Below are 27,171 nucleotides of genomic sequence, written 5' to 3' on the forward strand. Positions count from 1 at the left end.
TCAATCAGATGTGAGTGAGAGAGACGAGAACCCTGGGCTGACAGCATTCCGCAGGAGACTCTCTCCGGCACACAATTAACACCAACCACCAGCTTCACCTTTGCAGTGGAAAGAACGATACGAATAGCGCAAAACACTGAGTTTTCCTGATACTATTATTTGCGCCACATTCGTGCATCTGATTAAATATTGATTAACATTAATGAAACTTCAGCCCCTTCCCCTGTCCCAGAAAAAAAGAACCTGTCCCAGTTTTTCCCGCCGATCCGAATAATTGAACAACTCTTTTAGGAGCTGAATAGACACAGCTGTAGATGTGGAGGCTGGTGATGCAGGTTTTTGCCTTGCTTTTCTTTGCCTTTTTTTCCTTTTCTTTTTTTCTCCACAGCTCCCTGAGGTTCACTTGATATGTTGGGGTTTGTTTCTAATGAGCTGCCTGCTGGCTGGGATGCAGTTCCATTTCAGAGCAATTACAGTGGCCGTAATAATCTACAGCAAGCCCTCAACATGCCAACTCCACCTCCTCCCCGTATCGGGCTCCGGTCTCGCTGCCTCCTCTGACTGACCATAAGCAGAGAGTGCTCACATTAAGCAAGGCTTGTCACAGCTGAGTGAAGGCCCTGCTGGACAGAGTTAACCAGCACGACAGGAGCTGACATTGGTTCATTTGGATGTGTTAAACACAGAAGCTCATAAAACATCGCTCGAGCCTAGTCGCTCAGCAGCTGGATAATTACTTTCAGGCAGCCAGAAGACAAACACGAACACGAGCGCATTATGGGGCTTCGGCTCAATCTTTTCTCCGTCTGCTTCTGTTTTTGACGCTTTCCTGCCTCGCTTTAATCAGTCTATCGCATCTTTCCGTCTTTGCTCTCTGTCTTCAGTCTTATATGCAGGTTTAGATGTTATTGTTTGTCAGCAGACAAGAATCTAGATGACGTTTCTAAAAGTAGACACACCACTTTTGAGCTGACCCAGCCCATTCTCATCCTTTAACGTCATATAGAACGCTATATGCAAAAACGGCGCTATACTACGCACATGGCACCCTTTATCGTTAATATAACACGCGAACCCAAGACGTTATAAATCCTTTAGCGTGAATATGACACGCACACCCTACCCCACACCTAAACTTAGCCCTCACAGCGCGTGTTATATTAACGATAACGGGTGCCATGTGCGTAGTATAGCGGCGTTTTGTCATATAGCGTTCTATATGACGTTAAAGGATGAGAATGCGTTGGCTGACCACATATAGCAGATTGGGAGGATAATGACATCACTATATGACGAACACTGAGCTCATGAATATTAATTTGTTAAAGCTGAGATTGCAAAGTACGGTAGTCTTCCAAGACTGCCCAGTCAAGTTAAGGTATTAATATTCATGAGCCATGGAAGTTTCATGCTACCTTCCAATTAAATGTCAATTTTACGTTTGCTCAGATAGTTTTACTTCTCTTTTATTTAAATGTCAAAATTATATATAGTAATAATAAAAAACGAGCTGTCAATGTAACATGTTCATTTATTGATACGAACTAGAAAAAAAAAGAAAAACACTTACATAAATTCAGTAATACACATTTTTCTATCATCAAAGCAGGTCTGTGATTCTGCAGCGCCAGCTGCTACTACAGACATCAGCAGCCTCAAGGCACAACTGAAGTACTTGACATCGTAGGCATCAGAAAAATGAGCCGCTCATGACATAAGATACTGCAAAAAAACAAACAAAAAACTGTGTGAAATAGGGCCGTGGCCACCGTAGACATTGACAGAGATGTCACCCGATAATCAAATATGGTAAAATTGTCCCACCACAATTTGATAATCTTGATGCTGCTCTGCACTCTATTGTGCACCACTCTGTTTTATATTAGGATGACAAAAAGTCTTGGATGGTCAGCTTCAGTGCTAAGAGTCAGCTACGACCTTGATGCAAAGGCCAAACTTTTTCAAATCAACAACTAAATACAAACAGGTCTATTGCAGATTGATTGGCTATTTCTCTAGAGTAGAGTAATGACATATTTTTGCATTAACGCACATTCTAATTTACTTGATCGCTTCACCCTTAAAACTGCTGAAAACAGAAACAGATCTGGTATTTTGTTAATATCAGTCAACAGGGATGAGGGCTGACCCCAGAACAATGGCATGACAAATGCACGTATTACGGCATCCTACTGAAAACACTCTCTCACACACGATCTTCCAGAAATAAAACAAATCCACCGCCATTATAAAGATGCTTCAACTGAACTGTAAAATACTCCGAGAACAGAGGGTGCCTTTGCAACGCTGAGACACTAAAAAAAGGGGGGCATGGACAGGATTGGTAAATTGTGCAACAGCTGCAAAAGCAAACAGACATTATTATGAATGTGAGAGACTAATCACTCTTCTACACACAAACACACAAACAGGAACACATGTGCCCAGCAAGGCCCGGCAGATGGTCTCCGCCCCCATTTCCATACACGCGTTGCCTCTCTCTCTCTCATCCCTCAGCAATCTCCCACCTCATTCTTCCTTTCACTCTATCTCTCTCTCCCAGAGGGCCATGCACCGGTGCACAACACGCACACATGACCTAGGACATTCACTACTCTCTTGTTTGCATTCAAGCAATAACCAACTTCCACTAAGAGCATGCAAACACAGCAGACAAAAGGATGTGATCATTTAGAGTCATGGCCCATGACAAATGCAATAGCCCTGGCCTTTACCTGCCTGTCAATGCTTACTGAAGGGTTTGAAAACTCATCAGGACTTGATGACATGACCAATCTCTCATTTCAGCGACTCGCTGAGGGCTGCGAGATGGGAATGGGATGGAATAAATGAAGCGCTAAACAAAGAGCCAAGGATATAGATTGCAATGCCATGCAACAATACAAATTAAACTATCTGGTTGTCTTTTAAAGCATCTCGATTTAAGAGATCCGAGAAAACCTTCTAGAGCAGAGGTGGTTTTCAAATTGAAGGTTAAATGTTAAATTCACTGTCTTTGTTTGAACATGCATATATCGTTCTTTGCATATTTGCCCTTTCAGAAACATTCCCCATCACAATGACAGGACAGGTTCCCTCTGAGACTCCAGCTCTTAATCATCTCCTTGTTTTTGACACTTTAAATACTTTTGAAATTCAGTATCAATCACTTTAAGTGTCATTCCTGAAGAAAAAAAGTGCATTTCCAAAATTATTTAAAAAAATACAATGAAATTCACCATAATTTTATCTGAATATGAATTTAAATGAAATCTGAACACTACTCTTTTGAGATTGACAATAAATAAATAAACAACAAATTCTGAAAAGCCAAAATACCCATTAAATAAATAAAGAAGCACTTTTTAAATTGACGCAAGTCAAGGTAGCTGGAACACAAGTACATTGACCTAAAATAAAAACAACGATTATCGGTTACAGTTTTTCATAAATATGAAAAAGGTTGCATAAAATGTGTTCTGTTTGTTGAACTACATAATATAGAATGAATTTAAAATTTAAAGTTATAAAAGCTGGAGAAAATGCATAATCATTGTAATTCATTTAATTTTAAATAGCTTAAATTTTAATTTAGTATACAAGGTATTTTATTTTTATAGTGTTTAGTGTACAGAATCCCAACTCTCTAACAGTACTAAAATATGAATTAAATCAATGTGTGTGTGTGTGTGTGTGTGTGTGTGTGTGTGTGTGTGTGTGTGTGTGTGTGTGTGTGTGTGTGTGTGTGCGTGTGCGTGTGTGTGTGTGTGTGTGTGTGTGTTTGTGATGTGATGCATGAGCCTTTTGAGAATGAAACAGTGAAAAGCAGAAGTGTCCAGGTGATGGTGTATGGGTGCGCTAGGCACTTAAATAAATGAACAGCACTGAGCAGATGTAATGGGAAGAAAAGAGAGAGCAGCAGTTACACATAGTCAGCACAGATGGGAGCAGCAGAGAGAGAGAGAGAGAGAGAGAGAGAGAGAAGGAGTGAGATGGGGGCTGTAAAAGGTCTGCTGAAAGAAAGCAGCCATGTGACTTTGGGCCGGATTGATTTTAGCCGTGAAGACCAGGCGACCACACCTCCCACACCGCCCACGCCAGGTCAGTCCGGGGTCCTGCAACAGGAGGGTGATAGGAGCGGGTGCAGGACGCCCCCGGCTTTAAGGGTCAGGTGAGGTCTAACTGGCAGCTGCTTAAACCTGCCCCGCTACTGACACAAGCACTGTACAAATCGCCCAAGTCCTGAGGGTGAACGCAAACAAATATCGCTGGTAAAATGTGCTTGCAAAAGCACACATTTACATAGGGATAACATATGCTATACATATGCACTGACTTTAGAGGCAAATAATTAAAACGTCTCTGTTCAACATGAATCAGTCGCTTATTGAAGTAATTAGTTTGCATAGATAAAATTAATTATACAAAATGGATGCAAACATTCAAACTAAGTTATTCCTAGACAACATTGTTCCGCAAAAGTACACGTCAACCACATGTAAAGAAATCAAATTGTTAAAAAAAAGTATAGTCGTGTTGTCTGTGCCTAGTCCTGAATGAGACCCCAGCTGTAGTGAGATGTATTCAAAATGTCTTGCATCTCAGCTATAAATAGTCTCAAAGACCCAGATTCCCAGTTCACTCAACACACATGAATGTGTGCGCGCGCACACACACACACACACACACACACACACACACAAACAGAAATGCTTGTGCAGGCACATAAATATTTCAGAAAATCCACTCAACTTTGATAATAACAAAAAAAATATATATCAAAATGAACAATTAATAATAAGATAGAAATGTACACTTTATGCAACAAGGTATCATACAGTTAAAAAAGCATTTGTTTTTAGCATAGAAATGAATGACTGAGATACTCTGCCTTGATTAGAGAGATAAAAGCTGTCTCTTTGTTAGAAAAAAAAATATATTTATCACTCAGATGTATTTGCAATTAAACTGACATGGAATGCAATTTCTATTGGATAAGACAAAGGTTAGAGGTGTCACTGAAGGTTAATGGTGGCTCGGTGCGACAGATGAAAGTTAAATGAGATCACTGATCTCAGTCACGCCAACTCTGGAGAGAGACATGCAATGACATATAGGATCTGATGACTGATCGATTCCATAGATTAACTTTTGATTTGATAAATCCCCTTGAATTGTCATCACTCTAGGAGCAGATTCCCTGTTTGGAAAAGGCACTGATGACAATCAAGTGTATCAGATAATCAGGGGATGAAAAGGGTGCCCAAGGGTGTAGTCTAGCACATTAATGACTCTAAATTAAAAATCTGTTTTTAAAAATGTTGCAGCGTGATCCAAGTTAATCATAAAAGAGATTTAAATATGATCTAATAAGTGTAATTAGATATAAAAAATAAAAAAAACATCAAGAGGATTGTACATGTAGAACTAAAGGCAAGCAAAAGGCACACACAATATGCTGAGCACATGAGGATATCATGTAGCGAAGTCATAAGAGTCAGCAGAATTGTTTATCACACAGTAAAACCACATGAAGTGTTTCACCTCAACCTGAGAAGTGAAAAATCAGCTTGCACTCTTTTAAAATAGGATGCTTGGTTATATATGGACTACTTTTCAGGCTGATTCAAATCATATGGCATGGCAGATTATTCATTTAAATTGACCATGCACAAACTTAAATAGCGATGATTCTAAAAAGATGCATGACCAACAACTATTAAACAAAATCCTTCTCTCACCACACTGTCCACTTTCATATGTGTTCCACTTACACTTGGACGCACACCCACATGCCGCTTGTGGCAAGCCCTGTTAACATTCACTCCTTAGCATTTATGTTACTAGCACTTATTTATTTATTTAGTAGTGATCCAGTCATAACAGTAACTTTTTCAGTTTCACAAGTTCCCAACTGAAAAGTCATAGATTATAATAACAGGCTATCTCTAGTGGCTAGTATGAATTCCAGTTTTTCACTAGTAGTTAGTAGCCTACATGCTTATGAGAAACCATCCCAATTGTTTTGACTAACATTTCATAGAAAAATATCCTCCAGTTGCATTTTCATAAGTAATGACTAGTCAAAATAGCTACTTTAAAGTTCTATTAAAACTCGGTAGTAACAACTGAAATATATAGAGTCTAATAAATACCAGTTTCTCCAATATATAGGCCTAATACTAATTTGGGTTAGTAACTACAGCAATGAAACTAGTACCTGAAGAACTATAGTGATCTTAATAGAATAGAAGTGCACGCATCTAACGAATAGTTACTTAGTAATAACAACAAAATAGATACTAGTAACATGGAAATGCCTTCGTTCAAATGAATACTTAACACGGCTTGCCACAAACCGCGTTTCGCATATATTTGCACTGTATTCCGCGGGCTCGGAGAGGAACGTCGGCGCGCGCTTGCGCGTGCTCACTCACCTGCTGTAAGTACATGAAAGTCAAGGCACAGGAGAGCTGCGGACACATGTCCACATTCGGAAGGGCGACGCACGTTCCGCCCGTCAAGGGATGCTGCATCGTGTTTTCGTCCGCTTGTCCTGTCCTGTCCGCCGAGTTTCACGGGTTCGTTAAGACTGCTTTAGCCGGATCGGCGGCGGTTATGAAGCCTTGAAGCAGCCACGGAGTGTGCGCAAACGCGGCAGAATAACCGGCTACAAGCGAATGTGAATGTGCGAGCACGAGGGTCCCGGTGGTGAGCGAAAACAGAGCGCGCGTCTGTTCTTGTCCCTTATGATTTCAGTAAAACCCTTTCAGTAGTTCACGAGAAAGTCTATTCGGCACGTTTGTTGCTTTTGTAAATAAACTTAATCACGGGCAAGAGGTAAGAGAGTTGGTTACTGGACGTAGTTAAGTTGAAGCAAATCTGTTTTTCCATTCGCTGTCAGAAGAGTCCGGGCGCACCGTCTGTTTCAGTGAGCAGCATCTGAATCTCCTAGGCGAAGAGATGCGGGGCGGGGGCCAATCCTAAATCACACATTCAATTTTAACGGGGGTGGGGGGAATCTCTCCAGTTTTTCTCTTGCGTGAAACTGAATTGTCCTTATAATTTATTATTATGGCGCCACGTAAAGCGTGCGCACAGAAATGAACCTCTCAGCCACGTAAACAATCTGCCATCACATTTGTGTTCCATTAAAATCCTTTCATATCAGCCTGTAATGCTTTGTGCTTTAAGGAAGACGCGTCCAACCTAATATCTTTACTGAATTTATAATCGCATATAACACAATTTACCACTACACCTTTACAAAATAAAAAAATTGACTGTGATATTAATCGATGAGGGTTTTGACTTTGTGATCATTTGGTTTTCTAAGACTTTTTTCTTCTTATTGTTTTTAACATGAAAAAATATATTTTGCACTTTTTGGTTCGATGAGGCAATTATTATAATATTTATTTTTATTATAATTATTTTAAAAATAGACAAAACTGTTTATTTTTATCATTATTATTATGAACCTCTAACAGTTGAAATGTCCATTAAGGATAAAAAAAAATGTATCATTCAGCATTGATTAAATGATGTATAAAATTAAACCAATTACATAAAGGGATTTTTTTGTAGTGGTGCTCAGCTAACAGTACCAAAATGAATAAAAGCACATTATAAAAAATAAAAAAAGCATGACAATCTCCGTAAAACGTAAACGTTTAAATATGTACTTTACCTAAAAAAAATTACCATGGTAACCATAGGTTCTGTGAAAACATGCAAACACAGAAATCACACACAGTATGTGATGTTATAAAGAAACATACTGAAAAAATTGCTATAGACACCACTGTTGTCAAAAACATGTTAGATATGTAAGAGTTTATGTTTTAAAATTAAAATAAGTAAATGGATAAATAAAACATTTCACTGATATCAATGTAGAACCATCTGAACAAAGGAAATATTTTAATACAAAATATTTTGCTATTTTAGTTGATCCAGAAGCCCTCTGAAACTATTGGATCAAAAATATATGCTTGCCTTTAAAAAGAAAATTCACAAACACAATCCCACGTTATGATTGATTTTCACTGCTTGTATCCTGAAACAATGCTGATGGTGAAAAGTGTATTTTTGTAAACTGCAGTGATAGCTAATGATTTCTATGCATAACTCGCAAAAAGGGGTGCATCCTCAAAATATGCTCTGCCAAATGACTGAAAGGCTTGTCAAAATATAACGAAATAAGAAAAAATGCATTTGGATGAGCCATATCATTGAACATACAGTACAGTAGTGGAAAGGAAAGAGGACAAAAAGGGTTCAGAAAACTGAGACAGCGACATATAAGGGCAACAAAAGAGAGTATCTGCTTATCTGAATCATAAAAGAGCGTTTGTGTGCGCTAGGCCAAAAGTTAGGCACTAAATAATAAATTAAACCACACACAAATGTTTGAATTTATTGTTCAACACGCTCCTTTTAACATCACTTTGGCCTTATCTCCCTATCAGCTGCAAGGTCTTTATTGTAAATTCATTAACAGCTGTTAAATGTTAAATACAACTGATATTCAACTGACATGGCCGACCAAGGTTTAAGCAGAAAGTGCAAAGATATACAGTGTGTGTGTGTGGGGGGGGGGGGGGGGGGTTGAATTATTCATATTCTTTCTCTTTAATCTTTTCCCCTCCCTCTTTGCACCACATTTCAACCTAAGGTGACTCACAAATCCATAGCAAGATTTCATATCCTTGTTACTTTAAAAGAGCAGAGTCATAAAAATCAATGTTTTTCTATGTTGCACGAGGGGCCGTAATTAAAACGGGCTTCTGAGGAGCCGGCAGACATGTATTATGGAGAGGGCAGCAGACTGCTTTGCTCCATTTTAGTCTTTCTCTTCTCCACCCCACTCATAGCCTGAAGGCAAGACTATTTCTTCCCCCTCCCCACCCATAGAGGTCTTCTCGGCCTTTCCTCCTGCATTCCCCCGTTTTTTTTTTTTTTTTTCTTTTATATTTTCCTCTCTTGATGCTATGGAGTACAAAATAATAACTGGACCGTCAACCAGTGCATCTTCCAAAAAAGAAAAAAAAGAAAGAAAGAATAGAGCATTCGGCCAGCGTTTCATCGCAGATAGTAGTGTTTATTTCGCTGCATGTCACTGTGCCTTTGACATGTGATGAGGCATGGCTGCCCTTTGCAGTGCGTCTGTTGTCTTCGCCTTTACTGAATAAATAAGCAGGGACTGCATATTGAGAGAGAGAAACCTCGTTTATCTCTTTGTTTGTCAGTGATGGCTCTCTCTCAGATTTCTTGTGTACATTGTGTTATTGGTTTGTCTGTGATGGGCAGAAAGAGGGGGAGGAGAGAGGATGGAGGGAAGCAACAAGGTTTCTAAAGCTTGTGTGCTTTTTCCTTTTGCACTTTGAGAACAGCTAATGTCAAATTCATCCAAAGAATTAGGAATAGCACGGTTCTATTAATAATGAAATGTGCTAAAGCTCTGATGGTTGTCATGGGTTGTCAGGATCATTATTTACTACATATTTCTACATCAGATATTGGCATTTTAAAATAGAATGGATTTACGATGTCTGCAATGAAATCATGTCATTATTTACTTGTCTTGTTCCTGTATGGCTTTTTTTAAACTGCCAAGTTACACGAAAGTTGATTTAATTTTTTTAAAAGAGTTGATTTAAAGAGTTGATTTAATTTTATTGCATAAAAAAGAATTAAACATTTTTCAAAATATCTTCTTTTGTGATCAACAGAACAAATTCATGGTTTGGAATGACATAAGGGTTAAAAAATGATTACAGAATGTACATTATTTGGGTGAAATATCCCTTTAAGAAATTTCGAGAGTGAAACCAGCTGAAAGAAATTTAAGGTGGGACTTCACAGTATCCATTGGGATTTGTTGAAATTGTGTCAAGTGAAACATGAGTTTATTGGCGAATATTATTTTCCCCACCTGCACAGCATTGGTTACATCAGCAGAGGCGGCGAAAAGTTAATACATTTTTGATGAAAGAGTTTTTTCCTTTTCTTTAGATTAACGTGCACAATAAGACCAGAAACAATTCTGAAAAGTAAGTAAACAGTTTTGGATAGAAAGTACATTTTGGACCAAAAAAATATTTGGCCCTGTTCTACTTCTAGATGGACCCAAACATACAATATCACCGCTGTTAAACGTTTCTCACAATCTGTGCTTTTATATTACAGCAGACCAACAATAGAAACCACCCCAGAATAAGGAAGAAAATATTTAAGGTGAGAAGAAAATGTAATCATACCCTGAGCTGGAAATCAGTTCATGGTTATTTCAAGCTTTTATGGTTTAGATACAATTTCACTGGCATTTTATAGCTTCAGTAACTGACAGAAGAAGTGAGCTTGATGAAATAACTGTTATTGTGTGCCATGGAACACATCAACACTAATGAGAAAGACCCGCTGCATATGCACCTGAAGGAAAACGTGTAAGTGGCTAATCCTTATTTTGCTTTGCCGTTTGCTCATTTGCAATACACGCTCTGCGTCTGCTGTGGCGTTATCAGTTAGATACGACAAACGCGAATACAAATCCCTCCCCTTGAATTCTGTTACTAAAAGCAGACTGCTTCCCACCACACCACAACAAATTGACTCTGCTGTTAAATGGGAACATGGTTGGTTGTTTCCATTATGTTCTTTTGTTAATTATTAATGCTCTCAAACGCACATAAACAGGAAAACAAAGTCAAAGATGGAGATGTGTTTTGCTAAACAAGCCAGCACGTACTCGTGACGTTTTAGATCAAAACGACAAGTAATATCACCTTGTTGTTCCACTTAGAGGGCAAAGCACGAAAGAGATGACAAAAGGCACGATCCTTCAGATGTATGCGACAAACCGCAACTTTTGGCGTGTTTAGATCCCTCCGAGTGTCTAAGTAAATGAGCTGTGGCAGTGCTTGCCACATTGTCATTTAGGATCAGGTTGGGTGTATTTCAGTGGCAGGGCGCTGAGCTACTGGCCCGGGCTCCATTTCAGGCTGAGCACCCGATGTGAGCATCACCATCGCTGACAGACTAATAAGGAAGGACTGGCTGCCTCCACCCCGTGTCAGGAAGTTGACAGGACTGCAGCAGGTGCTGAACGTGTAGGGAAGATTGATGAAGTCACATGGAGGTGGATTGCAGGGAGCCGGTTTGGTCATTGTTAGTGTTATTTTTCATTACGATCCCGGCTTGCTTAATGTAAATCCTAAGTCAGGATGATGGCTAACATCCTCAGCCACAGTGTGATGGGTTTTGTGCAGAAAAATCAGCCATTATCTAGCCGGGCTGCCGGGCCGATGAGCCTGGCGTTCAGGCTGTGATGGCTGAGACTCATTGTAAATAGTGTTTGTTTCTCCTGGTCGGTGGAGAATGCAGGCAACTTCTCCAATCATTTCCAATAGGAAAATAAAATAAAAAAAACAACATAACCGAATAGGAGTGATGCATTTTCTCTGCTCGGGGCTGGAAATAGAAGGGCGCAAACTCTGCACGGTCACGGTCTGCATAGGAATTCAAACCGTCGCCTGATACGCGACACATTTTTTCCCCCCCGAACGCCACAGACGGCCGCATCAGTGACGATCAGTGCCGGGAGGCTAATCAGAGATTCCTTGCCGCTCTTTTACTTTGGACATCGCACGATTTGGAAAAGTCAGTTTACATGACAGTAATTACGGAAACAGATGGGGCTCCGGCAAAAATACGACGGCGCGGAGACAATGGGCCCAATGCATGGGGGACTTTCGGGGGCAATGAGGAGTGCAGGCAGATTGCATGGCAGCTGAGACTGCCTTTCATTAGCACTTGAGCGCGCGTCTGGAAGCAACAGAAATGCGAGTCGTTTGTTACCCCGCTGCTGTCTGTGCTAGGGGCCTGCAAATTGATTACTGGGTGGGACGAGGCAAGCGATCCTTAGCACCTCCACACAGCTGGTTACCTAGAGCAGAAGCTGCAGAGATGCTAGCTGTCCACCCCCAGCTTTGGCTTGACAGCAGCTGCTGATCTGCGCTCATTTCAATGCATTAAGACTTTGCTGTCTTTTTAATTGGCAACAAAAACAATCCCATCTCACCGTTAATCACCTCTGTGGAAACGTGCGAAAAAAAAAGAAAAAAAAAAGAATCAGTGCCTTTTCTTCTTTGTCTATTTTCTCCTTTTTTCTCCTCCAGTGTTCCTATATATATAAAAACCATGGAAACAGAATATCCTTTAAATAGAAGACAAACGCTCAGAAAAGATGGAAGCCAGCGGTAGAGTGCTAATTAGATGTTTGTGAGTGCTAAAATCATAACAAGTAATGCTGAAGTGTTTTTTTACCAATTAGTTCTTCGGCTCATAATCGAATCCCCACAGGTCCAGAGCAGATACATGTGGGCTATAAAAAAACAACAACAACGCACTAAAAGGATGTTTGTACAAACGGGGATAGGGGAAGGGTTGCGGACAGGGCCGGGGCGAAGGCAGGCGCTCTTTACGCCCAGACGGCGATTCGGAGCGACATCTTAGAGAGCTGGGGCAAACGCTGTGGATGACTTCCCCGTGCTTTCACCAGACACTGCCATTAGAGTGCTTTAGCTTCCATTAACGTGTCACTTTCCTTTGCTGCAGAGCCCGTGAGGAGGGGGCGATTCGTTCTGACAGGACCAGGGGCTGTCACATGGAGTAACGGTTCAGCACCGACCAACAGGAAAAGCCTCAGAGCTGACGGATCCACGATCCATCAGAGCTGACGTGCAGGCCTCCTCCACCACAGATCCGACTGAGGCGCGAGGACAGGAGTCCATTAATTAACCGCTTAATATGTGGAGCTCTGAAATTCCCGCACCAATGGGCATGCCGCTGTCTTGATTCGAGTGAATAAAAAAAAATAAAAAAATTATAAAGATACACCGCGTAAAGAAAGATTCACACCAATAATGAAAAACATTGGATAGATTCAAATATAATTTAGAATGAACTAACAATGTTTTTGAAGAAGAAATACTCCAGTCATAGTCAATGATGTCAGGGACTGATTGATTTGAGCTGCGCAAGTTAAAGCTGAACAATGAATGAACACTGGTAAATGAAATTGCGTTATTATTGGATTAATTAAATCACCAAAGCGTATCTAATACATACCAGATTAATCAGAAATACGCACAATAAAAACATAATCTTACAACTTGCATCTGCATAAAATGGCGCGAATGCACAAATGATCTTGACCTAAGTTACTTGCTACAATACACCAATATGTATGTCGCTGTGAATTTCTACTTTCTGTAATGACACACTAAAGCAAGGACAAAGAATTACAACAGCATAAATATTCACAATGTTATAATGGTGTACTCAATGTAAATTCAATAGCTCAAATTTGTCAACTACAATTAGATATAATTCTTAGTAAAACTGACTACCCCAGTGGGTAACACTTTATTTGAAGGGGTGTGCGTAAGACTGACATAACACCTGTCATGAACATGAAGGAGTCTTTATGGATGTTTATGACTGTTCTCATTTAATGTGTCATTCGGTAAATTATGACACTTTTAATGCAAAGATGACATTGTTTAAAATGTCTTTGTTATGACAACTTGACATTAACCAAGAAATTATAACCTGTCAACCTGTCACAAATATGTCATAACAGGTCTAATTATCAAACTTAAAGAAGTTATTTAGCTTTGTGTTAACATAACATTACCCTGTCATATGATATGGTTGGTTGGTTGTCATGACACAATTATAACTGTGACAAGAATATTTTACTTGTCCTCAAGTAAAGTGGAACACATTGTACTAGCTATAAAGATGTCATTAAGGGTTATTACACTGTCAAATGCTTTAACAACAGTGTCATTAATATTTCCCCTTACCTCAAGTAAAGTGGAACAAGTGGACTAGTTATGATTTCTTGGTTAATGTCAAGTTGTCGTAACAAAGACATTTCTGTCTTGGTTAATGTCAAGTTGTCATAATCAAGACATTTTTGTCTTTGTTAATGTCAAGTTGTCATAACAAAGACAGTTTAAACAATGTCAATTTTGCATTAAAAATGTCATAATTTACCGAATGACACTTAATGACAACAGTCATAAACATTCATAAAGACTCAAACATTCATAAGGACAGTGTCATGTCAGTCTTATGCACACCCCTTCAAATAAAGTGTTACCAATCAGGATATATTAAATGATAAAATGTTACTTATGAAGTTAAACTACATTTTCATAAAATAAAGACAAACTATGAGCAAACCAAACCCCTTCCCTGGAACCCCTTCAGAAAAAGAGGCACATTTTAAGTGATTCAGTTTCAACGACGTCTCTATTTACAGTATAATACAACAGCGGGTCCAAATACATCAATATTGAGAAAGTCTTGTGAAGGGATGCTGCATTGTAGTCATTAGCATATCATTAATTAGCTTCCCACTTCCTTATGAAGACTGCAAAAGAGCAAAGGCCCTCCGGAGGGACTCGCCTTCATTTAAGTGGCAGCGTGAGGTAGGCAACAATCGGAGGAGCGCTCGTCTCCCGAGACCACTCCCTGTAATCATCAGCTGCTGCTCTGAGACACGCCCCGCTCATTCATATCGCAACCAACCCGCCGCGGCACCTGTAATTCAAACGCCAGCTAACCCAGCAGCTGGCAAATTATATTAAAATGTCTGATGTTTGTGCTCAACTTCTGAGCCAGTCAGTCTTGCTAAAAGGAGGACAGATGGTACCGTTTCTTCAGTTATACTTTTAGCATGTACAGGCAAACAAACCGGCTTCGCCATCATGATGTTTTATGAGATTTGACAGAACTAAATCTTGACGCAAACCATTACGGACATCACACTCCGACTGAAGCAAACTCCACATAAACTTCTGCAAGATTTTGCCTTGCACTGAACAATACTGCAACGTTATAAAGGCATTGTATACCTAAACAAATGAATATTTTGCCATCATTTATTCTTCTTTACCTAGTTCCAAACCTGTATCAATTACTTTTTTTTTCTTCTGTGCAACACAAAAGAAGTTGATTTTCAACAGTCCCCCAACATAAAATGAAAGTCAATGGGGTCCCATTGACTTTCATTTTATGGACACCCAGGGGGGAAAACACTGAAGCATTTATTTATTTATTTTTAAATAACTTCTGTTTTACATTGAAAAAAAAAAAAGTTCGGTTGGAGTGACATATTTAGATAATTACAAATCACCACATTCTCCAGTAATATCATCAATTACCTCGCTAGTTAAAATAACCGTCATTCGTACTATATTTTCCAGCATATTTGTCTGACTCCTGCTGCTCATTAAAGGCCTTTCCATTTGTTTGCTCACCGCAAAGGTCTTTAAATCTGCCACAACATCCAAAAAGAGGCCAATTTCACTTTTCCCTGCAGTGTTAATTGAGGGAGCAAACCGACTCCTGATTAATTATGTCAATGTATAAGAAACATCCTCTTTTCTGGCGCTCTATAAGAAGAACTTAAGGTCTGAGCTTCCTCAAATTAATGCACAATGAGCTTAACAGCCCATAGATTACATCTGGACATCATGTCAGTGTCTTATTATGACAAGCCTTGACCGGAGATTTCAGCCCTCTGTCGCCCCGGGGCAAATGGGATCAAGCTCTTCCTGGACAGAGATAAATTCACTTCTTGAGTGCAAGTTTTCTTGAGGGATGCAATTCTCGTGTTAATGTGATGTAACATGATGTTGTGTGTTACAAATAATGCAAGGTGTTAATAAGTGAATTGCGAAATGTAGTTTCGAAAGAAGCGAAGGGACCGACAGAAATGGGTGAAATTATCAGGCAAACATGTTGAGGAAAACACACACACACACAGCTCTGACATGCATAGTCTTAAAGCTGGCTTGCAGTAATTACCCAGCTGCTGAACTACTAGGGTGGCAGGAATGAAAATGAGTACCAATTATTAAATGCACCACAGAGAAGATAGAACACTACAGGAGGTCCACAATGGGACTCATGTTGCTTTGCCATAGCTTCATAAATGCTAAACGACTCAGAAAAGCATTAATATTCCAACTGTTCCATCACTGATTCCAATTTAAAAGAAAAGCGAGCACCTAGATACCATTCAAGTCAATGAGAAGCCTATAAAAAAACTATTGCGTTAGCCATCTGATGCATTCCAATGAGGGTTTCACACCTGTATGGAATGCATTGCACTTCCTCTCAGAGTGCGAGACAACACGAAATAGCCATACATTGAATCTTACCACCAATAAATATGAAAAAGTAAAACTGGCACAATTATACCTACTCAACAAGGTGTTTGGATTAAAAAAAAGAGATCCAGCAACACTTGTGGTCAAAAACGTTGTGGTCTTAAAATAATTACTAATTATAATCTTGAAAAAAACCTACAGGTCTTCACTTATACTGTACTATTAATAGTTCATCAAGTGAAAATTAAAAATTTGACAAAACAAATCCAACTTTATGAAAACTTTTTTGTTTCTTCCAATTTGCTGTCATAAGACTTTCTTGTACTACAATGTACAACAATATCATGAACTAAAAATAAGATATATTTCTTGAGAGGATACATTGAATACAAAAAAAAATATTATTATTAATATAAGTACATGTATTATAATAACACTGAATATTAGTAGCAGCACTATTTTAGAGCCAATATGGGCAAACATGACTACTGATTAAAAAAAAAAAAATTCCAACTGACCATGTGTTTTTCTATTTTTTTTTTTACATTTATTTATCAACTTTTTCAAAGATACAATCAAAGTTAAAGCTTCCCCCACAATAACCCATTCCGCCAAAATAAATAACAATATGTTACATACAAGTCAAGACAACAATATCAATAATAATAATCCAAAAAAATAAATAAAAATAAATAAACATAAGTAGCCAATAATGAAATTATGAAATGTTCGTGGTCCGTACATAACAACAAAACAATACCCCAATAGGCTTTATGCCCAGCTGCACTACTTCCTGAACTTCAGCCAGCTCCTTGTTTCCTGTCTGCAATTATTGGCCAAATTGATTAATTCAGGTGTGCCTGACCTCAGTTGTCATGGCAACAATAATCAGACACACCTGAATTAATCAATTTGGCCAATAATGGCAGACAGGAAACAAAGGAGCTGGCTTAAGTTCAGGAAGTCGTGCAGCTGGGCATAAGGCCAATTGACAATCACATCTAACATTGATCGACCATGTGTTTTTCTGAATCTGTTCCCACCAATAAATTCTGTCTGTCTGTCTTTCTTTATTTTAGGCTACTCCTCTTGTCGTGTACAACGACTCCCTCAACGTTCACACTGTACCCTGGGACTTATTAGGTAGCTATATTGTGCCAGCACTCATACTAAGATAACCCTTACCTGGTCTTATCACCGGCACACAAAAGCATAGGATCAAATAGGTCCCAATGTAATCCATCTCTGTCAGCGGCATTACGGAAATTACCTGTCACAACCATCATGGTCGAGATTGTGTGATTAAACACAAACTTTAAAATAAATACCCAAGGGTAGCAGAACATGGGTCTCAGCAAAGAATATTTCAATTGAGACCCCCCTCTCTCCACCACTACTCATTAATTGTTCAATTCTACACAAAGGAATTACGAACGACACAATGTTCTGTCTGAGTAAAAAAAAAAAAGGCGGCCGACAGAATGTGGGAGATCATCACAGGCTATTGCTTGTAGCCGCAGAATGATCTTTCATTATCTTTAATTCAGATAGGCAGTGTTTTCTGTCATTCCACTGTGCCCGTGACAGAGCTGGAATTGCTGTTTCTAAAATAGAGCTGAGAAGTTAAATGGATTTAAACCTTTGTTCACCAGAGTCTTGTGTGCAGGCCGCACTTAATGGAAATGAGTCTCCGTGCCTGACAAGATCGGAGGTGCGCGTGGTGACCTGTAGCTTAAAAGAGGACTGCTGTAATTCATAGTACAATTAAAAACTCTCACTCTCGCTTCCTCCTGGTCTGCACCAACTATCTAAGTTCCACAAAGAAGCAAAGAATTACATTAATACACAAACAAACACACAAAGACTTTTTATTCTTTATGCTAGCCTGTCAAAATGTATATTGTTTTTGAAAGAAGTCTCACCAAGACTGCAAAACAAACGGTAATATTGTTCAATATTATTATCTATTTTAATATATTTTAAACACATTTTTTCCCTGTGATGTTTTCAGCATCATTCCTCCAGTCTTCAGTCACACAATCCTTCAAAGTCATTCTTATGCTCTTATCTTAATTGTGTCCACATGCACCTGCAAAAATGTATAGAAAAAAAATAGGCTATTTCAATGACTAAAATGTTTTATAACCGCAAATATTTAATTATGAGTAGCTATAGAGTATGCATCAAATATGTAACATTATTTTTACATTAGTTTTTCCACAATGTTTCCATCCAGAATAAACCTATGAAAAATCCTGTAAACTGTACAAAGGTAAACGTATAAAGGTTATCGTGGCTATACACGTGACTCTTGTGGTCATCCACCTTTATCCCCCTTATTTGCTTGAAATCTGTTCGCGTGCAAGCTTCCAAATGCACTATTTATTGCTGACAGAAATCATTTTTGAGCATTCAATACTGTGTGGCTTACATTTTGTGGAGTTTATTTATTTTTAAACTTCTGTTTACAAGGTTAGCTTAAAGGTTCACTCAATTTGGATGAAAGACCTTGCAAAATCGTGCAATGACCTCCGGCGACTACATAGAGGAACAGGAATAAAAATATTCCAAATTTAATCCCAAGGATTCACTCTCACTCCAAAGTAATATTGTGTCCTTTGAGAAATAATTCAAGCATGTGTGGCAATGAAAATGATATAAGGTTAGGCATTAGATATTGATATAATAACTTTAGTATTATTCATATAATGGACTCGATTACGTCAAATTTAACATTTCTTTAATAAATTATAAGATGGGTGAGAGTAAAAATGTCACCTCATCTTTATGGATCAAAGTTATATTCCATGCCTATCAACTGTTCCCATAATTCTGATTAATACCCCCGTCCATTTCTTAGGGAAAATATATTCATAGTCACACCGTCTTCATGCCGCATCTTTTTTCATAGTGGACAAATCTGTCTTTAAAAATTCAGAGGTCCCAACGCATGTCACGAAATGCCGCATACAGAGCCCATTACGGTCCCGATTTTTCGGTGAAATCTGCCTACCGGTACTGGTTTATTCCAGAACTTTGAGTGATCAAAGAGTGGCAAACTGTCAAAACCTAACAGTCCTGAAGACTAAGGTACAGCACATTTGATTTTTTTTTTCTTCAAGTCATTGATTGAACACACAAACAGCTCTGCACAATAGAGAACTTTTTATTCTTCAAATCCCTTTAAAGTCTAGGTCCTCGCTGAAGCGCTACCTTTATAAGTTCTGGGGTCAGTAAATAAGAGTATTATTAAACATGGCTGTCAGCAAACCGAACAAGCCGAAGCAGTGGACAGCTTCCAACTAAATTATTTACAGCTCGACATGCAGCATGAATTTGTTATTCTGTTTCTTTAGGTCCCACTATAACAATGCAGGGCTGCGGCGGATCTCTGCGCATGCCTCACCTGCTCTTCTGCTCTGCACGCTACACCCATATGCCACTGCTAGCAGCGGGTGGACGGAAAGACCGTTAGCTTCAGACTCGGCAGGACACACTCAAAACTAAGAATACGCCAATCAATGAGATGGACCAGTGGTTTATTTCGGATCCAAACTGAGTTGTGACAATCATAAGACTTCCTTGTACTATGCCTTACTAACAATTATGATGCCCAAAGTCTAGTCCTTCATGCGATCTGCACCTTGAACAGCTGCCATTCACAATGTTTTACAAATCTTAGACCACAGCGTGTTTGTTTATTCTTAATTTGACTATTTTGGTGAAACAATGATTAAATTCCACAAAATTCAGTAGTTTTTTTTCTATAACTATCAGTAAAAATATATATACAAACATAAATTATTTGAACAATTTAGCCTTGTATTGGGGGGCATAAGCAAGACAATAAAAGTATTTATATAATAAAATTAATACTTTTACTCAGCAAGGATGCTTAAAATTGATTAAAAGATAAAGTAAAAACTAATTTTACAAAAAAAAAAATATTGTTCTATTCATTAAAAAACATTGAAAAAAGCATCAGTTTTTTCATGGGTTTTTAATTGTGCTAATAAGAAATGTTTCTTGAGCAGCAAATCATCATATTAGAATTATTTCTGAAGGATCACGAGACACGGAAGACTGGAATAATCCAGGCCGTCACAGGAATAAATAAAAAAAAAAGAAAAAGTTATTTAAAACTTTGTTTAAAAACTGAAAAAAGTACAGACCCAAAACTTTTCTACAGTATACACAGTTCATTTCCCACACCCCATTGGCAAATTCTTAGACTTTTTTCTTGTTTTAAGCATAAAGCTACATCGTAGTCTGCGTGTAGCGCGCGTACCCTTCATGCACATCTCCAATTGCGGACAACGACACATAAATGAAAACCAACGCGTAGTCAATAGCGCAGAGGCTCTGGCGTAGGTCCAACGCAGAAGTATAAACAGCCTTAAGCCTCACAATTTTTTTTTTTTTTTAGATTTATCCACAAGTTTCCTACGCCCCATGAGGCATTGCGTCAAAAGTGGGTGCGTCTTCCGGTTTGAATTAAACAAAACGCGACTTGACATACTTCACACTCGTTCATTCAACAGTTGACAGTCATTCAAGTTATAGCGATCCAAACTAGCTAACGATGTGGGAACACAACCTCAACGAAATTAAAAAGGGTGAAATAACAGTACCTTTACCCTCCGCAGTAGTTGATTGGGAGTATTATAATAACATTATTAATAATCAATACTCATCAAGGCATGGTGACAGACAGTTGTGTGAGCTGACAAACAATTAAAATAAAAAAATACACACTTAGTCATTGTGCTTTGGAGTTTATTCAAAATTATAAATGAATGTGCTACTTGAATACATTAACTGGCACATTTGGTATTCTGTCAACACAGGCTTAGATCCTGAGTTTAGGTGTAACATCAGTAGCGAACAGCCAATCACATGCTGATAGAGTTTATAGAATATTAAGAATTTAAACAAATGTACACAGGAAGATTCGTCATCTTTTGGGAGGTGATGGAAACTACAGCCGTTGACAGGATCACTCTGATTTAGTTTTCAGCTTGTTCAAAACAATCATGTTTAAGCCACTTAATTAGTTTAGTCCAGTTATACGTACAACCACGAACAGCACATGTTGTCCATGAGCTCCGTAACGACATCTCTCATAAAGATTTGCGTCTTTAAATAGTAAAATTATTATCCGAAAAACAGCTAGCCTCTTCGCTAACTAACACACAAAATACCATTGGAATGCTACTTCCGCCGCCTTACCGGAAGTTTCACCCACTTCATTTTTTACAGGAGCGCCCCCCCCGGAAACTTGTGGATAGTACAATCAAGAAAACATTGGCCATGGTCAAGAGAGAAAAAAAAAACAACAACAATAAATTGCAAAAAAGTGTGAAGGGTTCCTTATGTTCACTAAATAAGGTTACTGACAGATGTCTGCAATGTTTAATTTGAAGTTTTCGTCATGCATTATAATGGTACAATTAGGGACAGAGAAAATAGGTAAAAAGATTCTCGCAAGTCTTGCAAACCCATCAGGCGGAGTCATTTGAATAGCGTTTTGTTAAGATAAATGAACTGGTAATGTAACAGGCTCCTAGAAGAGGTCTGCACTGAGATACAAGCTATTCTCTGTTGTTCCCCAGTGCCATCCCTTTTCTCTGCACGTCAATAGACAGAGGTGGAGCAACACTCCCCATGGCCATCGCCTTTTCCATTTGGACTATTTGACACAACACCCTTTCTCCTCGCCTATTCAATCTGTGCCGGGCTTTCCAGTGAGCTAATGATGTTCCCTATTGTTTCAAAGGCTTCCTAGCAAATGGTGTGTGTGTGTGTGTGTGTGTGTGTGTGTGTGTGGCGCTAAGCATGCGGGATGCTGTGGAGAGAGAGCTGACGCCCTCTGTGTTGAGATTGAGAATGTGTGTGTGTGCCACAGAAGTGCCTGGAAACTTTAAGCCTCCCTCACAGCTTGCATCCTGTCAGCAGAATTTTGCTAATATTGAAGCAAATTTGCAGCAATGGAGCAGAGCAGAAGTTATCACTATAAGTGAGGCTTTTTTTTTTTCTCTCACTGAGGTCATTTTGCTTGCCTTTGTTTTTTGCTTACTGTCATCGCGTTGTATTAATAACTAAACTACACAATTAACCTGTGAGCGCTTTAGTGTATTTCTTAGAATACCTTTTCTTCATTAAGATTCCTGCCCGTTAATTACCTCACGGCTCCGAGTGCTTTGTAGCGTCCCTTCTCTAATTACTAACTAAACTAGCAATGATTTATTAATTGTGTATGATTAGTGTATCTGCAAAGGCTAACGCAGCCACAACACACTTTCGGTTTCACACGGTCCCTGAGACACAAGCTCTCATCAATCAGAATCAATCAGCATTTCTACACGGCTCAGCGGCCATTAAGATTGAACGAAACTAGAATGTAATATAATCCAAGGTGTACTTGGCTCGTTTTTTCTCGCTAAAACAAACCCTCGTGGCTATTACCTGATTGACCACTAGCTAAATTCTTCTCAAGGGGACATGGTGCAAAGCAAAACAAAATCCTGAGCCTGAACTTTTTCTGGGGGGTGGGGGCCAATTGGGTGAGCGTTGCGGGGGTACACACATACCAGGGTTATTTGCCAAAAAAAAAAGTTTTCCTTGAAACTAACTAGTAAAAGCCAAGCATAGTCAAAGTATTTTTGTCTTCAGCTCAAAAAATATAAACACAAAAATATACAATTTAAATATTTTACCTAAGTTTTTTTGAGCTTTTGAATTAGCCAGCAAGAATAACTTTCATTCAAATCACTGTGTAATGTGTTATTCAAACTTCATGACCTGGAAATGTGATCATCAATTAAAAAAAGGATTGCATACAAATATGCATTCTTCTCTAGTAGGTACAAACAGTGTGACGACTAGTAGTAGGCTTATTTCTGAATTCACAATATTCATAAACAAAACACAAAGTGTGATTTAATTACCTACTACTTCAGGCGAGATTCTGAAGTGCACATCCAAAGGGCATTTCACAATTCCTTGAGGTCACAGCACAGGAGAAGATTTTTTAATAGCGGTGAAGCGATGCAACTGACGCTGGTCACATGACAACATGACAAATGACATTCATTCTACAGTATAGCTATAGAACTTACTTTTCAATGGTCCCGAAGTAATGACTTATTTAAAATAAGTACACCATATTTCAAAGAGCACGTCTAAACAGAGAAGTCTTTCACGTACAGTCGACAAAGTTGTTAAAATGATCCCTGCTCACACAGATCCGAGAAAACGACTAAAAACGCTGCTTTATACGGGCTGCTTATGATGTTACTTTGTAAAGAAACACTATGTGCCTATACAACTGTAATACTAATGTGCAGTTTTCACAAATGATAGGAGATGATAACGGTATCCATTTCAAAAACTTTGAAACCAGGTTTCAAATGTTTGCATTTTTAGGCCCCCAAACGCCACTGCCATGTAAATAAACTGCATTTTTGAAAATGGTATTGTGTATACAGCCCTTTTATGATTTAAGTAAAAACCGTCTAAATGGTCACCTGTAGCCGCTTAATAACTGACGGCCCGCCTGAATAACCGCTACATCTCACTGACAAACCGCGCGGGGCAGCCCAACCGTTGCGTGAACGGCGATTGCAGACAATGTGACTTGCAAATTACATCTCGTTGACAGGGAGGGGGGAGGGGGCAGTGCAAAACAGTGTCTCTTGAACCTCGACAAAAAACAATAGGATGAGTCAATTCATATAATTAAGGCATCATTCACAGATATTGTGCTGTCAAATAGGCCATCGTGGGCCAGGATTTGGCTCTCATTATGAAGCATTTGGATGTGATGTTTCTCTGACACACACACGGCTCACCTGCTTCCCCCCTCTGCTGTGCATAATGTCCAGCTCATTACAGGCCTGCAGACTGGTCAACCTGAGGAGAGAGGGGCCTAATGAGGGCCGCAAGCTCCCCCTCGCCCCTCCCTGCCTACACTGACTCCAATTTGGAACCACATGAAAGGCGAGCCAATCTGAGCCACCTAGAAACTTCTTTTCTTGTCTCAGCCCTTTTAGGATATGCCTGGTTTCATGTTATTCTGTTACAGCTGGACAAATCCTTGCTCTGCAACATGGTCAGGTCTGGATTAGATAACAGGAATAATAAAAAGGATAAATGGTAGCTTGGATTTACAAAAAGGTTTGATATTAGTGTCCAGTCTGAAGGAAATGTGGGTCAGGCTAGTGCAAAAGCTTGATGGAATTTTCAAAGCAATAACACAATGTGTTTTTTTAAACGCATGAATAGATTCAAATTTGTTGGATTCGATTCAACTGCAATACGTTCCAAGCAGCTTTACAAACTATAGTGCATTTAGCAAGCCAAAGAACAGTGGCAAAGAAAATCTTCCTGTACATAAAAGAGCAAGAAACCTTGGGAGAACAAGACAATAAGACTTCAATTTATAAGACAACGTTTATCAGCTCACAATGACACAAACTGCACAAAACATCACCTGTATGCCAAGGTCTCATTATTGATATGAAAAGATTAATTTGTTTATGAGTCAAACTACACTGTTTCTGCTGTTTTTGATCCTACAAACAAATTATTGTTTAAAAAAAAAGAGTTCATTTTTTTCAGCAACTGAGCTACACTTTTCAGATTTTTTTGATATAGAAAAAGATTAGGGGTCACAAGAGATGCTTGTTTATGAATCTCAATACCATCAATAACCCATGTTTCTTGCTGTTTATAGCAACAATGTAGACTGGGAAATCACTTTTTTTTTGTGGCATTAAAACAAGCTGTGGCTGTCTGAGTTATGCTTTCTTCACATGCTATCGGGAATGTCCAAGTTCCCACTTCTGAAGTTGTGATTATGAGGCTCACAGCATTCAAATTTTGACTTTTTTTTTTGTACTAGGAAAATAGTTAATGATAATTCCGTTAGCACGTGAAGGCAGCAAAACACAATTTCTGCTCTCCCCCCTCCCTGGACCCCTTCCAGTTTGCATATCGGTCAAATCACTCGACCAATGATGCCATCACAACTGTTGTCCACTCAGCACTTACTCATCTTGACAAAAAAAAGTCGTTCCTGGACTTCAGTTTTGCATTTAATACTATCACCCCCCCAATAGCTTATTCACAAACTGGTCCAGCTGGGGCTCAGCACCTCGCTTTGCAACTGGCTGTTGGACTTTTTTAACCAGAAGACCCCAGGCAGTACGGGTCATCAGTACCACATCCAGCACCATCACTATGAACACTGGGGCCCCACAGGGATGTGTGCTGAGCCCCCTCCTTTTTACTCTGCTGCCTCACGACTGTAGATTGTCACGCTATTCCGACCTCCTTGTTATGTTTGCGGATGACACGACGGTGGTGGGCCTCATTAGCAACAAAGACGAGACTAACTTACAAGAGCGCAGTGAGCCGCCAGGCCAGGTGGTGCAGTGACAACCATCTCTCTTTGAACGTGGACAAGACGAAGGAGATTGTCGTTGACTTCCGGAGAGCGCGCACTCAGCATGCCACTTTAACCATCACTGTGGAAAGAGTGAGCAGCACCAAGTTCCTGGGTGTGCACATTACTGAGGACCTCTCCTGGACCGCATCGGAAATCACAGCATCCTAACGAGCTGTATCACTGTGTGGTATGGGGCCTGTAACGCATCTTGTCGGAAAAGCCTCTTCCCTCCCTTCAGGACATTTACGGAATCTGCTTTACCCGCAAATCCATCTGCATTGCAGGAGATCCCACTCACCCGTCATACAGCTTCTACAGTCCGCTGCCATCAGGGAGGAGACTGCAGAGTCTCCAGGCCAGGACCAGCAGACTGAAGGACAGCTTTATTCAGCAGGCTGTCAGGAAAGTGAACTCTCCCGAAATTAACAGGAATAAGCACTAATATCTTTTATTGGCACTGTTTGTTCACTTTACTTGCCATGTGTCTTGCGCGGTTTCTTTTATTATTTATTGAATAGTTGTATTTTATATTTTTTTTATATCTGATTAGATTTTTAGACTTTTACTGTTGATGTTATTTATGAGCACCATGGTTCTGAGGGTGACACACTTTCAATTCTCTGTATGTATGTTGTACATGTAATAGAACTGACAAGAGCAATACTTACAGAATAGAGCATACTTACTTACATTGACATCTACAAGATGGACAATGCTATACAAATACATTTTCACACAACCACTGAAAACAGGCATTAAGATTGAATTAGGTATTTGAAATATCATCAACTCAACACAATATATGCAAGGATCCATTGGAGGCAAGTTTTAGCGAGAGAACCCAAGTGCAGTTAATTCAAAATAACACAAGATCAAAACGTAAAACAAAGCATGACGTGGCATGAAACAAAAAACGTGGACATAGACTTACTCAACAGAGATCGCAGGAAACAATACTTGACAAAGACACACGGTAAACATGAGGGCTTAAATACACATGACTAATGACTAGACAAAGGACACCAGTGAACAATGACCAGACGATTATCCAAAGACAAAACACATGCCAGGATCACATGACAAACAGGGAATCACATGACAGACATGGGACGTGACATGAACAAAATCAACACATGATAGAGACAAGATCAACAAAATCAACAAAACAAACAATGGATTCACATACAGACTTTGATCATTATAAACACTCCATAATTATAGATTATATAATTATAACCAGAGACTATTCATATAGAGACATGCCACTTCCTCAATCCTCAATACAACTATAAAGGGAAAACCCGTAACGCCAAAAGATGGAGGTTGTATGCACAAGCCCCGCCCCTCCCGCTGGAAAGCCAATCATCTGCTTTTAACAGTCAAGAGAGGAAACCTTTAAGCTTAACGTCCGGTTCCACTGACGCATGGGCATAGTTGAGGTTTGCGACAGGGGAAAATACGTTACTGTTTGAAAAGGCGGCAGATTTGATATGCAGTTTTTGTGTGCGTTGTGTAAATGTCAGACATCCGAAGTCT

At 39.2% G+C, this 27,171-nt stretch overlaps 1 protein-coding gene across 6 annotated transcripts in view; it reads right to left on the bottom strand.

Moving 5' to 3' along the window:
* rbfox1 (RNA binding fox-1 homolog 1) overlaps positions 1-27,171 on the bottom strand; it is a 252,524-nt gene that overhangs the window by 115,923 nt on the left and 109,430 nt on the right. Inside the window, exon 1 of one of the 6 annotated variants that reach the window (XM_089128491.1) lies at positions 6,438-6,937. The exons of 4 other annotated variants lie outside the window; for them this stretch is intronic. In XM_089128491.1, the coding sequence (XP_088984617.1) occupies positions 6,438-6,536 (99 nt within the window). In that variant the 5' untranslated portion in view covers positions 6,537-6,937. Of the gene's footprint in view, positions 1-6,437; positions 6,938-27,171 lie in introns of those variants that run through there. One more of the 6 variants, XM_089128489.1, reaches the window with a different exon arrangement.

This window comes from Pimephales promelas, chromosome 3 (genome assembly GCF_988280905.1).
Source record: "Pimephales promelas chromosome 3, fPimPro1.hap1.1, whole genome shotgun sequence".
In the NCBI taxonomy this organism is placed as follows: domain Eukaryota; kingdom Metazoa; phylum Chordata; class Actinopteri; order Cypriniformes; family Leuciscidae; genus Pimephales; species Pimephales promelas.